General features: G+C 39.5%; 1 protein-coding gene across 4 annotated transcripts in view; it reads left to right on the top strand.

Annotated features, from left to right (window-relative positions):
* LOC114656956 (calcium-binding mitochondrial carrier protein SCaMC-2-B) overlaps window positions 1-17,075 on the top strand; it is a 69,405-nt gene that overhangs the window by 40,674 nt on the left and 11,656 nt on the right. For 2 of the 4 annotated variants that reach the window (XM_051932349.1, XM_028808612.2), the window contains exons 2-3: window positions 15,724-15,850; window positions 15,956-16,043. In XM_051932349.1, the coding sequence (XP_051788309.1) occupies window positions 15,724-15,850; window positions 15,956-16,043 (215 nt within the window). Of the gene's footprint in view, window positions 1-11,989; window positions 12,273-15,723; window positions 15,851-15,955; window positions 16,044-17,075 lie in introns of those variants that run through there. The other 2 variants (XM_051932350.1, XM_028808611.2) reach the window with 2 other exon arrangements.

Genomic DNA, 17,075 nt, shown 5'->3' with positions numbered 1-17,075 from the left:
ACCCAAAACACACCAGCAAATCCACCTCTGAATGGCTGAAGAAAAACAAAATGAAGACTTTGGAGTGGCCTAGTCAAAGTCCTGACCTGAATCCAATTGAGATGCTATGGCATGACCTTAAAAAGGCGGTTCATGCTAGAAAACCCTCAAATAAAGCTGAATTAGAACAATTTTGCAAAGATGAGTGGGCCAAAATTCCTCCAGAGCGCTGTAATAGACTCATTGCAAGTTATCGCAAACGCTTGATTGAAGTTATTGCTGCTAAGGGTGGCCCAACCAGTTATTAGGTTCAGGGGGCAATTACTTTTTCACACAGGGCCATGTAGGTTTGGATTTTTTTTTCTCCCTAAATAATAAAAACCACCATTTACAAACTGCATTTTGTGTTTACTTGTGTTATATTTGACTAATGGTTAAATGTGTTTGATGATCAGAAACATTTTGTGTGACAAACATGCAAAAGAATAAGAAATCAGGAAGGGGGCAAATAGTTTTTCACACCACTGTATGGATGTGCCATCGTGGAGGAGCTGGACTATCTGTGCAACCTGAATGGCTGCAGGTACCACCATATGCTACCAGTAGTGACAAAGACACTAGCAAAACAGAAAAGGAAGGATCAGGACAGAGCAACTGTCTGTGGCCACCAATCCCTTTTTGGGCGGTTGTCTTGCTGCTTCCTCTCCAGTGTACCTGTTGTCACTTTCATTTGCAGCAAAGCAGGTGAAGTTGATTCACAATCGCTTGTGCTTCCTAACTGGACAGATTGATATCCCTGAAACTTCACTGACTAATTAGCTTTGCTGAATGTTGTAAGTTCTGGGAGATAAAATAATTTAAAGTCATTTCTGTTTCTTCTGATCCCAAAATCTCCATCACAGAACATTGTACTTGTCTGAACTTTGCAAGCACTTGCTAGGAACAGTTATACTGTCATACAGTATGTGACCTTCACCTGTCAATAATACCCTGTTACGTACTCTCATAGTCTTATTTTCATTGAAATGCCAGCGTGATGAGCACTTAAGCTGCTGGGTCAGACAGCAGAGGTCTATGAGGATTTAGAGACTTATGCAGATGAGGTTCTCATATTCTGCTAAGCCCAGGAAGGCTGAAAGACTGACTCCTGTGCATCTTTCACCTTCTTGGTTTGCCTGAGGTTGAACAACAAATGCTGTGGTCTTTTAATTCTACTGGCTGTCCAATGTAAATCTTGTGCACTCCACCTGTATTATCAAGAGTTTACTGTTTTTTACAGAGCTTGAGTCTGTTCAAGTAGATTAAAAGTTGCTTGTGTGGGCTTGTTCCATTATTTAGAGCCAGGGGGTACCGAGGGCACCAGTCAGCTCTGAGTGCACCAACCTTGTGTTTGTTGTACCCACCTAACAGTTTCACGTGTACCACTCTGTAGTCATCTCTTGCTAGCCATCAGTTTTAACATAAGCCCAAAAGCACATTCACTATCTGGGACACAACAATATGCAACAGGTGACTGGCTCATCAGGCTGATGAATTGAGCCCAACAAATGACCTGTGCTAATCTTCACTCTTTAAATGAAACATTGGCCAGTCTCTTGTCATCTTCTTAGTCAACTTCCTCCATTTTAGAATCTAAAATTAAAGACTCCTGCTCCAGGAAATGTTATAGGCATTTGTCATGAACTGAAACTTGGAACTCCTTGCCATTATTGTATTGTTGCTTATAATTTATTTATTTAAATGTAGTCACGCCAGCCACACAGAAAGGCCTCTTTTTGCCTCAAGGACATTGTTCTATAAAGGCAGAATGTCTGTAATTTCAAATGAACCCAGGGTAGCATTTTGTTACCCCACCATGCTTTTTATCCAAACTGATCCTAGATTTGTGCCAATTAGACACTCTAAACTATGCTCCCTCTGCCCTTGGAACCTGATCTGAAAGTTCAACTAGGCTTCTTGTTTTTGCCAGCATGGAATTAAAAACATTGCTGGTTAATAAATTCAAAGGGGAAAAAAAAGGAAAGAAACACCTCTGAGGCTGTCAATATATTTTTTCCTTTCCGAGTCTGACCTTTAGTCACGTCTCTGACTTCCATGCTAACAAAACAAGTTTAAATAGTTCAGGGAGACGCACAGGGGATCTTGACCTTTTGCTGCATGTTGTGACCAGGACAATAATAACCCCCTGTTTATGTCAGACTGCTTGTTTTTGTGGTTGGATGCCTGCACGAATTCACTGTAGTGTCACGTACTGTACGTCGGAGCCCTTGTCTGTTTAGCTTCTCACATCGAACTTCAGAGGGAGCTTGTATGGGATGTATCAAATGTAATAAACGCCAAAGGTTGTCCTGACCAGTAGTGTGCACTGTTTTTGTTTTGCATAATGTTGAAAGTCTCTTTACATTTATTTATTTGGTTCTACTTTATATACAGTAGCACCATTCTCAGTATATACCATCATTAAGTGTTGCACAGACATGGTACGGTTTAGTAGATATACTCACATCGCCTAAAGAAGACGGTGGGGGGAACTGGATCTTATACTACATTTATTTATTTATTTTAAGGTTTTTTGTCCAATTGCAGCTTTACAACTGTTTCCAAACTGTCTGGTGAGGTTGCTTGCTAAGGGTCACACAGGGAATCATCTTATTATTATTATTATTATTAATAATACATTTTATTTATATAGTGCCTTTCTTGGGGACATTGAAACTACAGCCTGTGATTTAACACCTAAGAGCACACATTTTCTGCAGCCTTTTCATCGTTACAAAGCCAAGGTGTACCACACTTCCCTGAATTCAAGCTTGCCCTGCCTACTGGGAGCTCAAGTCTAGTTAAGTGCTGCAACTCATTTAATGTTCCAGATTGTACCAGCATGTACCTGTAAAGATGATGTTCAGGACCTAATGTATGTAATGTATTTTGTGGATATATATATTGGCCACCAGGGGACGCTCCACCTCCCCAAACACCCAAAGCAAACAGGCTCAGACACAAGTGAAAAGGAAAGAGTTTTTATTCATGGGAAACTCTTCTCTGTAAGCGTTTCCCATGCCACAAGCACAAGTACAGCAATAAGCAGCACACAGTAAAGCTTTTCTTCTTCTGTATCTTATACTCTTTTCATCTCTCTGCCACTTCCTCCTCCACTCCTCACAAGCTTTGTTCACATTCCTCCCGACACTGGCTCCCTGAACTGAGGCAGGCAGCTCCTTTTATCTACCACCCGGTAAAGATTTATTTGTGCAAATCCAAGTGGGATACAGCAAACTGAGGGGAGGGGGGCGAACAAGAGAACTACTTAAAGGATTTAGATCTGTTTTTTTTTCTAGAATTTGCTTGAACATTCAGGTTGATTTTGCGACTTCTCTCATTGTGTTAAGAATCATAGTTTGATTGCAGGAGCAATATATTCGTGCTAATCCGAGACAGAGGCTACGGGCCGAGGGTAGGGGGAAGCGTGACGTCAGGAGTGGGGAGCCAGGTGGGTCCCTCCTCACTGCCCTGTTTCACTACTATGCGGGCAGAGCCATGGGGCACAGCTAGTGTATATAAAGTATATATATAATGCCATTGTTTTCATTCATAACTCCCTGTGCAATTTTTGAGTGATTCACATCACCTTGCAGTGTTCACATTGTACAGTATGTACAGTATATTGATGTTGATTGGTCTTCTTTTATGCCGTGTCTCTTGAATAACACAGAATACCAGATTATGTGTCCTTGTGGGACTTGTGGTTGATACCTGTCAAGCTTGACTGCTTTTGTGGATGGTGGCCTGATGCTTTCTGTCGTCAGCCATCATTTTCTCCACCTTCCTGGTGCATAAGCACTTCAACGGCCTCCCATTTGGAGTCCTGTAACTGTTCCTGCAATGTTCTCGCCATAACTAGCCTTGACAAATGACAACAGTGACAAAACACTCCTTGGTCTATGATCACATAAAACCTTAACTGACTTCACTGTGTTGGCATCCAGCCATATAACTACATAGCTGAGAAATCAAGGCCTGCCATAGCAGTAGTGAGTACCTCCGGTCCTGGAGGAGCAAACTTGGAAAGGTTAAAAGGATCTCTTTCAGTATCGGATGATAGGAGCTGCAAACAGACTGAACACACCCCAATGGTTTTAATCCCAGAAGCCCACCCCTTGTCAGCAGGAACCGTGTGATCACCAAACTCCATTGACTTACACTTCCTGACTCCTCTAAAATGTGGAGTATTTGTTTATTTGGACTGGAGCATCACTATCTTGTGTGACATGTTATTTTCCTTGACACATTGATTCCTTTTATTTAATTTTTGTGTAACCTCTCCACTTCACCTCAGAGAAATAAATGCTCTTCAGTGTTTCTCTGTGAGTATTTCGGGTGTTTCTCTGGGTACCCTGGGCATTTTAGCTATACATTCAGCAGGCTCAGAACATGGTTTTATATCATAAGATTGTGTGATATGGTTAGTTAACTTTAATGTGTTGTACTGTCTATGGTGTATATAAACTGCCCCTGTGCGAGTGAGCTGTGTGATTAGCTGGCACCCTTTTCTGGATTGGTTTCTGCCTTGTACTTAATGTTACTGGGAAAGACTCCAGCCCGATGTTCCTGAACTTTAACAATGGATGGATGGATGGATGGAATTCACTGTCATGTGCATCGTGTTTTGATGGTGATGGACTCCATTTGGTACATCAGCTGCTGCTACTGCTGACCTCAAAATGATCGCATCAGTATAGAAATAGCTGCAGGTAGGAAATCCGATAGGAATTGTGCTTTGTTGTCAAGCTTAGTCTTGGAGCTCATGAGCCTATTACGTGTGGTATCCTAGCTTATCAGATGCTCTGCAAACACCATGCTGCTCTTTGGGATGGCCACATCTTGTGACCTGCTATAAATAGTGAGTTCAGTGAAACTGGATAGCAGACTGTAAGTGACAGCTCCTGAGCCCTGAAAGTGAGCACTGTGGCATATGTAACATGACAAAATTACTGTGCCAGTCCTGTAGGCATGGTAGATTGGGCAGCATAGGTCACTGTAACTGGTTGGTCCAATACATTTCAGAGAGATGTGTGATGAGATGGACAATCCTGTAGTGACACCAAACTTTGGGTAATTAAGCAAATCTACTACAGTATGCTTAGTCCATATATAACATATTTATTGTATTTGAAATGCAGTCTATCCTTGCTAGGGTCATCCTCAAAGGATTTGTGATCACTTGCTCACCTACCAGCAACCGAAGCAGTCTGGTTTTACAACTAAGAAATCTGCCATCAACTGCATCCTGGCCCTGAGGGTTCTCATTCAGCGCAAACACAAATATCAGCAGATATTCTTTATAGCCTTTGTTAATTTTCCTAAAGTGTTCGACACAGTTGATTGAGCTGCCCTGTAGGACATCCTGAGACTTTGCGGGATCCCCCCGAAGTTGCTGGATGTCATGGCCGCAATGTACACTGGTACTGTGAGTGCTGTGCAGAATGGAGGCAGAACCTTTGCATTTTTCCCAGTTGATTCTGGGGTTCATCAGGGGTCTGTTCTTCTCCTACTCTGTTCAATGGTTGCATGGACTGGGTGTTGAGCAGGGTCGTGGGGTCCAGAGGGTGGGGGGCATCTTTTGGTGAAGAGAGATTCACTGATCTTGACTTTGCTGACAAAGCTATGATCTTCAATGAAGGTTCTGATCAGGGCTGTCAATGGACTGAGTGAGGAGTCTGAGTGTCTGGGCTTGCGAGTGTCCTGATTAAAACCAACATCCAGGCCTTTAATGACGTCTTAGGCACAGTCATCAGCAGTGTGTCTGTTTGCGGAGAGAGTGTTGACCTCCTTGAAAGGTTTACTTACCTTGGCAGTGACATTCATGTCTCTGGTGACTCTTCCTATGAAGTCAGTAGACAGATTGAGAGAGCATGGGGGTTCATGAGGTCGCTGGAAAGGGGTGTGTGGCGCTCCCTATCTCTGCAAAAGGACAAAGGTCCAAGTCTCTAGAGTCCTGGTGCTTCCTGTCTTGCTATATGGTTGCGAGATATGGACAGTATCCAGTGACCTGAAATGAAGACTGGACTCCTTTGGTGTCTCTTCAGAGAATCCTTGGGTCCCACTGGTTTGACTTTGTGTTGCTCATGGAGTCCCGAATGAAGCACATTACCTGCATTGTGAGGGAGTGTCAGTTACGGCACTACGGCCATGTGGCGCGATTCCCCGAGGGTGATCCGGCTCGCAGGATCCTCATTGTTGAGTACCTGAGTGTATGGACGTGGCCAGGAGGATGCCCCCGTAACACCTGGCTGTGGCAGATAGATGATCATTTTCACAGGGTGGGACTGGAGCGCGTGTCTGCCCTTTCACCAACCAGGATCCCGAGCTCTTTTGTTGTGTGGTGAGTGTGGCAATGTGCTGTACCAATGCTTGACCTGACCTCAAATAGCATGCATATTATTTGCCAGACCTTAAGGTAGTTATCTTGCATTAAAGTCAGTAATTTGTGAAACTAATGCTAGCATTCACTGCAGGTTATGTAGGAGGTTGAGCACCAAAATGAAGTTACTGCTAATAATCCTTAGTTTTAACACTAGCGTAATAAGCTTATTTACCATAGACACAAACATATAGGACAAGCAATAGCTTTGAACAGTTTAACTAGTTTAGAATATAGTGAGGGTCAGAGCCACAAATAAGAAACAATGTGTCAAATGACTCATCATAAGATCCAATGACAAAAGACAGCCCTCTCCGATTATATGAGTAATAATCATAATCATAGTAAGGCATTGAAGCTTTGCCCTGTTGAATATTGTGTGATTTCTGGTTACTGTCAAATGACAGTTAGATCAGGCTTTTTTGAGTTCTTGTTCCATCGTGCAGCAGATAGTGTGCTGACTTATGTTGTATTCTTTTGTTGGCTAAATTGTATTGTGGTTAATCTCTTATAAATCAAATGTAAAGGCAGTCTGTTTGTAAAACAAACATTTCCTTACACAACAGGTTCTCATAGCTACTGCATTAGACACGCTCAGTCAGCTATGTACAGTGTCATCATGTCCACTCTGCTATCTAATTGCATTTTTTAACACCATGCTGTTATAAGATCATTTTGGACAGAAAAGGCCCACAGAAAAAGTACACAACAAATCAGAATATTGATATGGCATGCAGTCTAACTGATAGTTTATGGCCGCTCTGCTCTTTACTGCAGGTGATGGGGTTGCATTCTGTTACATCTATGAATGAGGAGGCAGCAAGAAGATCTCTTGCATCCCACTCTTTAAAACTCATTGGTGTTAAGCCACTGTTCCAGATAAGCAGTGTTGGGTGTTCTGCCAATGCACCATCTATTCAGATCTGCTGTCAACGGCAGAGCTCATTTTATAACAGGTTTTTCATATAGAGAAATAACAGAATTGTATAAAGCACAGAAATAAAAGAGTAGAGTAGGGCCTCGTTCCATGCTGGTGCATACAGTTGTTATATTTTCATGAAGGGTTCCACTAAATCCTTCTGTTAGCATCACTGTATAGTTTGTTTTCTACCTTGTTCCACTCCTCTGGTATGTTATTACACAAGTATTAGTTGAGTGGCTACCAATGCAAGCTGCCCACTAGTGTTCAGGTCTGACCCAGTGTACAGTATGTGTGGTATTATTACATTTTGAGCAGCTAGGCTGCTTTACAAGGTTGATATAAAATATTTAAGAAGCAATGCATTCAAGTTTTTTACTCTGCTTTAATCCTTCTTGTTCTGCAATTTCAAACTGTAACATATTAAAAATGAAAGAACATTAATCTTTAAAATTTCCAACAAAAATGTGCAGCAAGCTGCTTACTATAGTGGTACTTTTGTGTTTTATAAAGGATTTGCCTTTCATTTATGTTTGGAAGCCTAATGTTACTTCAGCATAGATTGCAACTCCACAGCTCACCTATAGATGCTGCTGTATAAATGGCTATAGTGCAGAAATGAAGCCACATGCTTGTCTACTTTCTCTCTAAGTCTTTTTTTTACCTTCTTTAACTCGATTATAAATGAGTGAGGGGCCAGTGAAGCACTGCCCACAAGTCAGGAACCAACCCTAGGTTAAGTCGCACTCAATCACAGCAAACACACGGACCATTACTCATTTGCATGGAGCGCTCCTTACATTTTATCTGAAGCTCATCACATGTCTGCATTGACAATACAAAAGGAAAGACAGACTTTTTGCTGTGTGTATCACTAGAACGCAAAGGATATGGTTAGTTCTGCTTGCCCAGGAACTTTCAGTGAAGATCTGTGAATGAATTAAATTGGTGTACCAAAATTGTCATATACTTATGTGTCAGCAAGCTCCATCCTAGCAGAATGGATTTTCCTCTCTTCTACAGGTACAGCCATTAACTTGTCATCTTCCAGTGTATCCTGATACAATTAGTGTTTTGAATAGAGACTTACAGTTTTACATAACTAGGTGGACACCATTCATCAATTTAATAAAACTATCCATCTATCTACTGTATGTAAATTCTAACCCTTTCAATGCATTTCAGAGTTTTATAGGCCAGAGCCTAACCTGGCAAGAGGGGCTGGAAAGTAGGAACAAATCTTACACAGGATGCCTCTCTGTTACTGGACAAAACACAATCACTTACCCTGAGATTATTTAGTGCTTCCAGTCTATCTAACCTTGGGAAAAAAAACCTACAGGAACACCAAGAGACTTCACACAGACCCAGGATTTAAACCCAGTCACCAGGGGTCATATTTAAAAAACCTTCTGTATGCACAAAAAGAGGCTTTAAATGTCCATGTGCAGCTTTTCATGCAAACATTGGGATTCATAACTGGTCGACAGGTCAGGAATATCTCAGCCAAGCTTCATTCTGTCATGCCTGCTGTGCTAGAAGCCATAAACGGAGCAGCCAGGCACTATATCCAGTTTTCATGTGGTGTGGGTCTATATATATAAAACATAATATGTTTGTACCAACTTAAAAAGGCAATTTGCAGCCTTGTCCAGTTCTCCTCATATAATCTGAGCAATTTACTGCATTTATGGCTATAAGAGCACCTTTTGGGAATGAGGCTGATTTTGTTACTGTAAGCAGTTACATTCTATTAACGCACAACTCATCTGTGACACCAAGATGAGATTAACAGATTTAATGGCACAGTAGCTTGGGTCAGCCTGTGACTCATTTATTTTGAGGCAAAGTAGCTTTGTCAGACATGACAGTACTGTACATGGTGGCTAGCCTATTGGTAAGGTAACTGACTGAACCCTCAATGTTACATATGGCCTGTACTCTTCATTGTTACAGCAATTGTATCATTACATGTTCCAGGTAATAGCGGTTACACTCAAGACGCTGGAGCCTCGTGTCTTTCCCTGACCTCCAGAACACAGAGAAGAGGTGCTATAATGCCACGCATGCTCTTGCACAGTCAGTTGTATAGTCCAGGCAGATACCCTTGAATTCAGATTGCTTGGTCTCGATGCGTCAGGTGGGAGGCTGCTCTTCCAGCCAGTGAAATTCTGCAGAATCATGATTGCATATTTATGAGGTTGATTAGCATAGTCCATGTATGTTTGTTTCAGGGGGGCAACCAGGAAGAGTCTGAGGTGTGTTCATGTACACACATTTAAAAGATGATTGTGATGTATATAGGTGAATTGCACAGAAGTGTCTGTATTCCAGGTTTTATAAATCCATTTTGTTTTTGCGGACAGATTTTCCTGTTTTGGCATTAGCATATTTTTAAGATGTAATCCATGCAATGTTTTATAATTGAGACCTCTAGTGCTGTGAGGTGGCAGCACTAACAACTGTGCCTCAGAGGCTGATGCTTTGTTCTTTTATTTTCTTGTTGGCACATTTGTTATGTTCCAAGATTGTTAGTTAATAGATTAGCCCATAATTATTGTCTTTTTTTTTTCTTCTTACCAACTTTCTTACTAAGAAGATTGTAATCTATCTATCTATCTATCTATCTATCTATCTATCTATCTATCTATCTATCTATCTATCTTTCTTCACCACATTAATCTTTAACTAATGTGTAATAAGTTGAGTTTATTAGTCAAAATATTGCTCATGTTTAGTAATGGATCGTCTCAAAAAATGAAATTAAAGAATGCTGGTGGAGATTCGTGGTCTAGGAGATAGACTTTTGGAGGGGGTGTTCAGTTGTATTGCAGTACTATTGGCCTACATACTGTACAGCTCAGTAGTTGAGTCATTACTGTTATTATTAAAATCACCTCCATCATTAACTGTCTCTGTAACTAATGGAGCAATTATGTGCACAGATGTTTATCAAGCTATTCATTTTGTTAACCTGCTTTACCCAAGTTAAAAGCTGGGGTCGCTTTACATGTGTAATTTGCATATTCTCCCCACATCAACGTGCATTTTTCTTCTGGCAGTTTTCTTTTCGTATCTCTGTTATGTGTGTTAGGTTGATTGGTGTCTGTAGTGGACCGTTTCTCAATCCGTGTTTGATTTATGCCTTGCTCACAATGCTGCCATGATGGACTTTGAGCCCCTGACCTTGAACTGGATTAATGCAATTATCTGTCTGCTCCACTAGGCTTACTTTCACCTGGATAAAGCAGGCAGCACCGCAAGGATTATGTTTTTTTTTCTTTTTTTTTTCCAGTGCTTTCAATACCATCCAGCCATCCCTGTTAAGGGTAAACTCAGACATATGCAGGCTGACAAGCCTATAGTGTCCTTATAATGGATTATCTGTTGAGAGACTGCAGTTTATGAGACAGAAGGACTGTCTCTCTGATACGGATGTGAGCAACACTACAGCACCACAATAAACAGTCCTGTCTCCTTTTCTCTTCACTCTGTACACCTTGGGATATAAATATAACAGCAGGTTATGTCAATTGCATTAATTTTCTGATGATTCTGCACTTATGGGATGTATTGATAAGGGTAATGAGACAGAAAAGAGGAGCCAGGTAGAGAACTTAGTTTTAAGTTGCAGACAATTCTTTCTGCACTAAAAATCAGTTTAGGTAGTGTATGTAGAGGTGGTCCACTCCTACAGGTTCTTGGGGTTCTACATCAATGACAGGCTAGACTCCTCTTGTAACACAAACAAACTATACATGAAAGGGCAGAGCATACTCTTTTGTTATAGAAGACTGTGTTCCTTTAATGTGATATATATTTGAGAGGGGTTTGTTGTTTATCATAATGTAATTTATTTATTAATGGACTATCTATCTATCTATCTATCTATCTATCTATCTATCTATCTATCTATCTATCTATCTATCTATCTATCTATCTATCTATCTAGTGAATAGGTAGATGTCCATTTAGTCTCTGAAGGCTGAAACACTGTGCAACTTTCCTCATAGATCATACCCCACAGTTTTAGAATTACTCTAGGATGTTCTCCATTGCTGTTACAACATTGTAATATGGATTCCAAAACTGCATACCCAGTTTTCAATGATGTCTTATTTATTTTTCACATAGGGTGCTAAATAACCATGCCTTCTTGTAACCATTTTAAACTAATGTGTACCATGCCTATGGTAAGTGCATTAGGATTTCCAACTCTGTTTCATAAGATATACATTCTCACTGTAACACCTATTTCAGTATTTTGATTTCAGTTATTTTGGTGAATACTGTTTTCAGTCTTAATTATAACTGGTGTGATAAAACTGCATAACTTGATATTTTCCAGAGCTGGCATTACTTTGTTGTAACGTGAAGAGCATATCTTCAAATGAGTATTCCTGATGTGGCATCACGGGTGCAGGGCACATATTAGGCCGAGAAATAAAAACCGATACAGTACAGGACTCTAAAGCGGAATCTCCATTAGGGGCCCCAGTGTCATTTCTCCGACGTGACGCAAACAGTGCTTTGCCATGTATGGAATGCTCTTCTTCTGTACGTTTGACGTCAGTGCTGACGCGGGGGGTGCGTTAGACGGCAGCCAATGAGGAGGCGGTTCGGGGAGGTGCGCAGGAGGGAGGCGGCCCTTGAAGTCTAAAAGAAGGCATGTGTCACAAGACCGGCCGGCTTTTTTTCAGCTGAGCGCGGCGGGCGCGAGAGCTGTAGTATATTCTGTATAGTAATTATTTATTTATTATTTATTTATTTATTGTTTGCGAGAAATTTAAAACAATGCTCTGCCTGTGCCTTTACGTGCCAGTTCCCAACTCTGCTCAGATGGAATTCGAGTATTTCGAATCTAAAGGTCTGCCGTCCGAACTCAAGTCGCTTTTCCGGCTGAGTTTGTTCATCCCATCTCAGGAATTTACAACGTATCGAAACTGGCGTCAGGTAAGACAACGTATCTACGACCTCGGGTCAGGCTTGGCTTTTTACTAATTGTTTAATGTTACTTTTCACTTGTACACAGTAGACCTTTTCCCGTCAATTATTTGTAGAACACTGAAATGTGGCGCAATAAACTGGAAGTTGTGTCACTTCAGTATTTCCTTTTTAAAGTCCTTCCGCAGCTTTTCCCACGCTGTGTGTGTAACTGTTTTATTACATCGGCTAAACGCCTCTTGAATGTGGTGCATTGACGTAGATAAGATAAACATTTAATATAAATTTAAGGTGACGATTTACATATTGGAGTGTAACAATACTATACAATGAAGCATATACGGCTGGAAAGTGCGCTTTATGAAAGCGACTTGGGAGTATTTTTATTGTGATCGCCCAGTGGCAGATACAGAGTCGGTTAAAAAAAGCTAGAAGTATGCAAGTTATATAGTAAAAGTTGTGATCCCGACAGGCCGCGTTTAGCATGTATAACGCTTTTGCGAGGCGTTATCTAAAATGCTTTGAAGTTTGTCTTTCTTACATAAGGCATGAGCTACTTGGCTTTCAGGATCGCCGCGTACTAAAACGATAGAGGGACATTTTAAATTATTAGAAGTGTAAGGAAATGTATACAATTCTTAGAGCAGGTTTTCTTGCTGATAGGAGAGCTCAAGGCCATCGGAAGATAGGTACCTGGTAAGATCTCACCTTGACTGGTGTATTCCGGTTAAACGACAGCGGTGAATAAAAAGCGTAAATAGGATGTTAGATCTTTTATTTGCCCCAAGGAAAAATTAGAATTTATATGGACTTGATGTAGCTCCCTTATTGAGTAAAATGTGGTTTTATAAATATTATGTTTAAGCTATATAAAACATTTGGATGACCACATCTGGATTACTGGGTGCAATTTACAAGATGCTTTTAACTGTGCTAGAGAAAGTGTAGAACTATTAAACCTATTCCATGTGAGCTGTGGGGAAAGTTACAGGGTTTCTGGTTGCTAATAAAGGCTTTACCAAGGACATTAATTGTAAATTGTCCATAAATTTTGGAAGATTCATTTACACAAAGAGGTCCATATACATTAAAAAGTCAATCCATATTATATATGCATTTATTTAAAAAAATGAATGTAAAGATTAGCAAGGTGCATGGTATACTGTGTTTTATTCAGTCATTCATTCAGGGTCGTTGGGAAGCTGGAGCCTATCTCAGCAAGCATAGTATGCAAGGCAAGTACAATCCCTGGACAGGACACCAGTCCATCACAGGATAAACAATCACAGACACACACACACACACACACACACACACACAAGGGACAATTTAGCATCCACCTCACCTGCATGTCTTTGGACAACATGCACTAGGCCACTGTGCTGTCCATAGTATGCTTTTGAGTTTTATATTGAAAATAAAATGGAAAGTCCTTTCACGTTTTTATTGAGTTTATATCTAATTAATTTTCTTCCAAAACATAATAAGTGGACTGTTCATATATTAAAGTACTTTACACAGTATGAACACTTTCTATTATATATGCTGAAATTTATATAGAGAAAGTTAACATTTCACAATGCTTTTATGTCTGCTTTCAAATGTAACTTCTTTAAGCTTTGAAACAATGCTGTTAACTCTTAAGGTGATTGTGTGAAATCATTTACTTCAAATGTGAGTTCACTGCAAGCCAAGATAAATTCCAGCCTTGTGTATATATGTATATATGTATATGTGTGTGTGTGTATATATATATATATATATATAATATATTACAGTACATACAAAGGTGAAATACAAGCTGTGTTGGAGTAATAGCTGGAAAGGCTTCTAGTATGACTATGACTGCATACCATAATTTTTTTAGGAAATGACTGAATGGATATCCGCTTAATTCATTGTAGGTTCATGGGAGGTCTGGAGCCTATGGCAGAAGCACTGGCTACAAAGCGTGATGCTATAGTAAAATATGCACAATTGGAAAGTGGATTGATATGTAATGTAATTTTGTAACACAATTGTAATTAGTGAATTTCTATTTCTGAACACATTTTGTGCTAGGTTAAATTAGAGAACTGATAAAACAGCTGGTTCTTGCACCGAATATATATCGTTTTCCACTGAGAACTTCTTTCACTGTTATGGAGCAGATATTTAGCTTTTATGTGCAGTCAATAATTTTGTACATTGGAATAAGGGTTAAATTAATAGGAAAAAGATTGTACAGGATTTTTAAGTTGAGTCTTTATTTAAAACAGTTGACTTTTGCTGCCATCAAGCGTTGTTAGTGAGGAGGATTCAAGCATTTGCCAGATCATACTGATTATGTAAGCGTAACTAAAATCTAGTTTATTCCTGTCTTCACTTTGTGGTTTATAGCTTTAATTGTGTATCCCAGTGTCTTTCAGGTGTGTGGCCTTAGAGCAGATTTGCAAGGTGTTATTACATTTTTCATTTAGTTCTATTTGCAAATTTTGAGTGACTCTGCAAATTTTGAATGACTCTGCATTAATGGAACACTAGCAGCTTATTTCTTTGTATACTGCTCTCTATTACTTTTTTGTAAAGAGTTCATATAATTTTGGTGTATTTTTAATTTTTATGTAACAAGACTTAGAATATAGAGTTCATGATTCAATCCGTATCCTTGTTGTGATATTAAATTTGTGTGAGTCAAAAGCAACTGCATTAAGTTTGAGTGGATGCACACTCCTCAACAAAATATGTGTATAACCATTTTTTGCAGGACAATCTGAACCCGTTTCAAAATAAATAAATACATACATACATACATAAATGCATACATACATACTGCAGCTAACCGACCAGGATCTGTTGTGTATAATTTTACTCACAGTGATGACACCTGTTATTTGCAGAAAGTAAACAGATTGTAAACGAATTACTGTTTCATAAGTGACAGTAATTAAAGTAACATTTTCAAATCTGCGTAATCAAATTACATAGAATGAAAAAAAGGAGCCAGCTCTGAATATGATGCCTGTTCTTTGCTGGGTCTAGTCATGCACACACTGACGCTCCCACGGGGCACATTTAGAGTCATATGGTAACCTAACATAGATGATTTTGGGGATGTGGGATGGAAATAGGAATGTCTGGGCAGACCTAGAGATCACCTGCTAACTCCATAAATGATAATTGAGTGCAGTACTGGGACCCAGGATCCTAGCTGCCTCAAAGCCAGTTTTGAAGGTCCTTATTTTAGATGAAAGAATAAATTATTTGTAAAGTAATTCACTATACAGGTAGGAGCATCGTTTAATTAAAAAAAACAACAAAAAAAAAACCCCCAACAATGTGGGTCTTGAATACTGCAGCTGTCTATAGTGTTTGTTTGGAAATGTATACTTTCTCATGTACAGTATTGCACTATACTTGCAAAATGGGGTAGACCCTGAGAATTTATATAACTCTTTATTTTTCTTACCTTTGCTTTCAGAAAATTGTTAAGGCTGGTGACAAAGATCTTGATGGCCAACTTGATTTTGAAGAGTTTGTTCATTATCTCAGAGACCATGAGAAGAAATTGCGACTGGTCTTCAAGAGCCTGGACAAAAAAAATGATGGTAGTGTATTTTAGAGTCCTTTCAAATTTGAATGTATCAGTTCTGTAAAGTGTTTATCATCATCATCATCACATAAAATCCTAATGATTTAATCTTCAATTATAGGTCATATTGACTCACAAGAGATTATGCAGTCACTCCGGGATCTTGGGGTACATATTTCTGAGCAGCAGGCAGAAAAAATCCTGAAAAGGTAAGTTGAATGTGCCTTAGTTTTACATTTGCATGTGTGATGGCTGTTTGCAGTGTTGCAGATTAGATGTGTGTGTGTCTATATGTAGTGTTGATAGCCCTTTTCACGCATACAGACTATTCTAGCAATTTACGGGTACATTAACAGACTGAGGACAGATCTTTTGGTCAGTAGTCCTGAAAAGCTAACTAAAAAACTTGGCGAGTTTGCCTATGTGTGAACGATGCCATAAAACTGATGAGTCGGTTGTGGAAAATGTCCCGGCAGCCACGTAATACACACTGATGTTGCAGAGCGTGAACAATAGTCATGTGTTCTTATGATAATGGAAAAATATCTACTAGCCCTTTTCACTGAAGTTTGTTTTGTAATGTTTGCTTTTTTTAATGTCTGAGGAGATTTTGAAATAAGGAAGCTGTTTTCCACGTAAGTTAAGAAGGAAGTAGTTGTCTGGTTACAAGAAGACACAGCCGTGTGTTACAAGTTTTTTTTTTATTAAACAGTAGAGGGGGCTGTGCACCCTCAGCAATGCAACTATGGGAGAATGGTCCGGTAGTGTTTTGTTACTCTTGCTGCTTCATATTTAACTCTTTTTCTGTTTACACATCCTTAATATTTGGAGTCATAAACGTGCATTAAAGAGATAAGTACACTGTACAAAATAATAGGACAATTTCAGCTCTTGAACACTGCATAGTTACTATCATATTTTCCTTCAAACAAAACTATACACAGGTGATGTTGGTGATCATGAACTTTCTGGCACCTTTTAGGATCCTTGCCTGTTGTCTAGAACTGTTATGTGTGAAAACAACAGATCTAGGAATTAATTAATAAACCATGTTTTCAAAATTGAAGATAACTAAAACCAGTATTGATGCAGTTCTGTTATATTTAAGAGTAATTGCTGTTAAGTGCCTGTATCTGGCATGGTTATCCTTGAAATTCCTTGGCTTCTAAGTAGCAAACTGCTGTCGTACAGCAAGCTATTTTTCTCACTTAAAATATTTCAGAATCGGTTTTATTGCAATT

This window comes from Erpetoichthys calabaricus, chromosome 9 (genome assembly GCF_900747795.2).
Source record: "Erpetoichthys calabaricus chromosome 9, fErpCal1.3, whole genome shotgun sequence".
NCBI lineage: Eukaryota > Metazoa > Chordata > Cladistia > Polypteriformes > Polypteridae > Erpetoichthys > Erpetoichthys calabaricus.
This window is presented reverse-complemented; position numbering and strand designations above follow the sequence as displayed.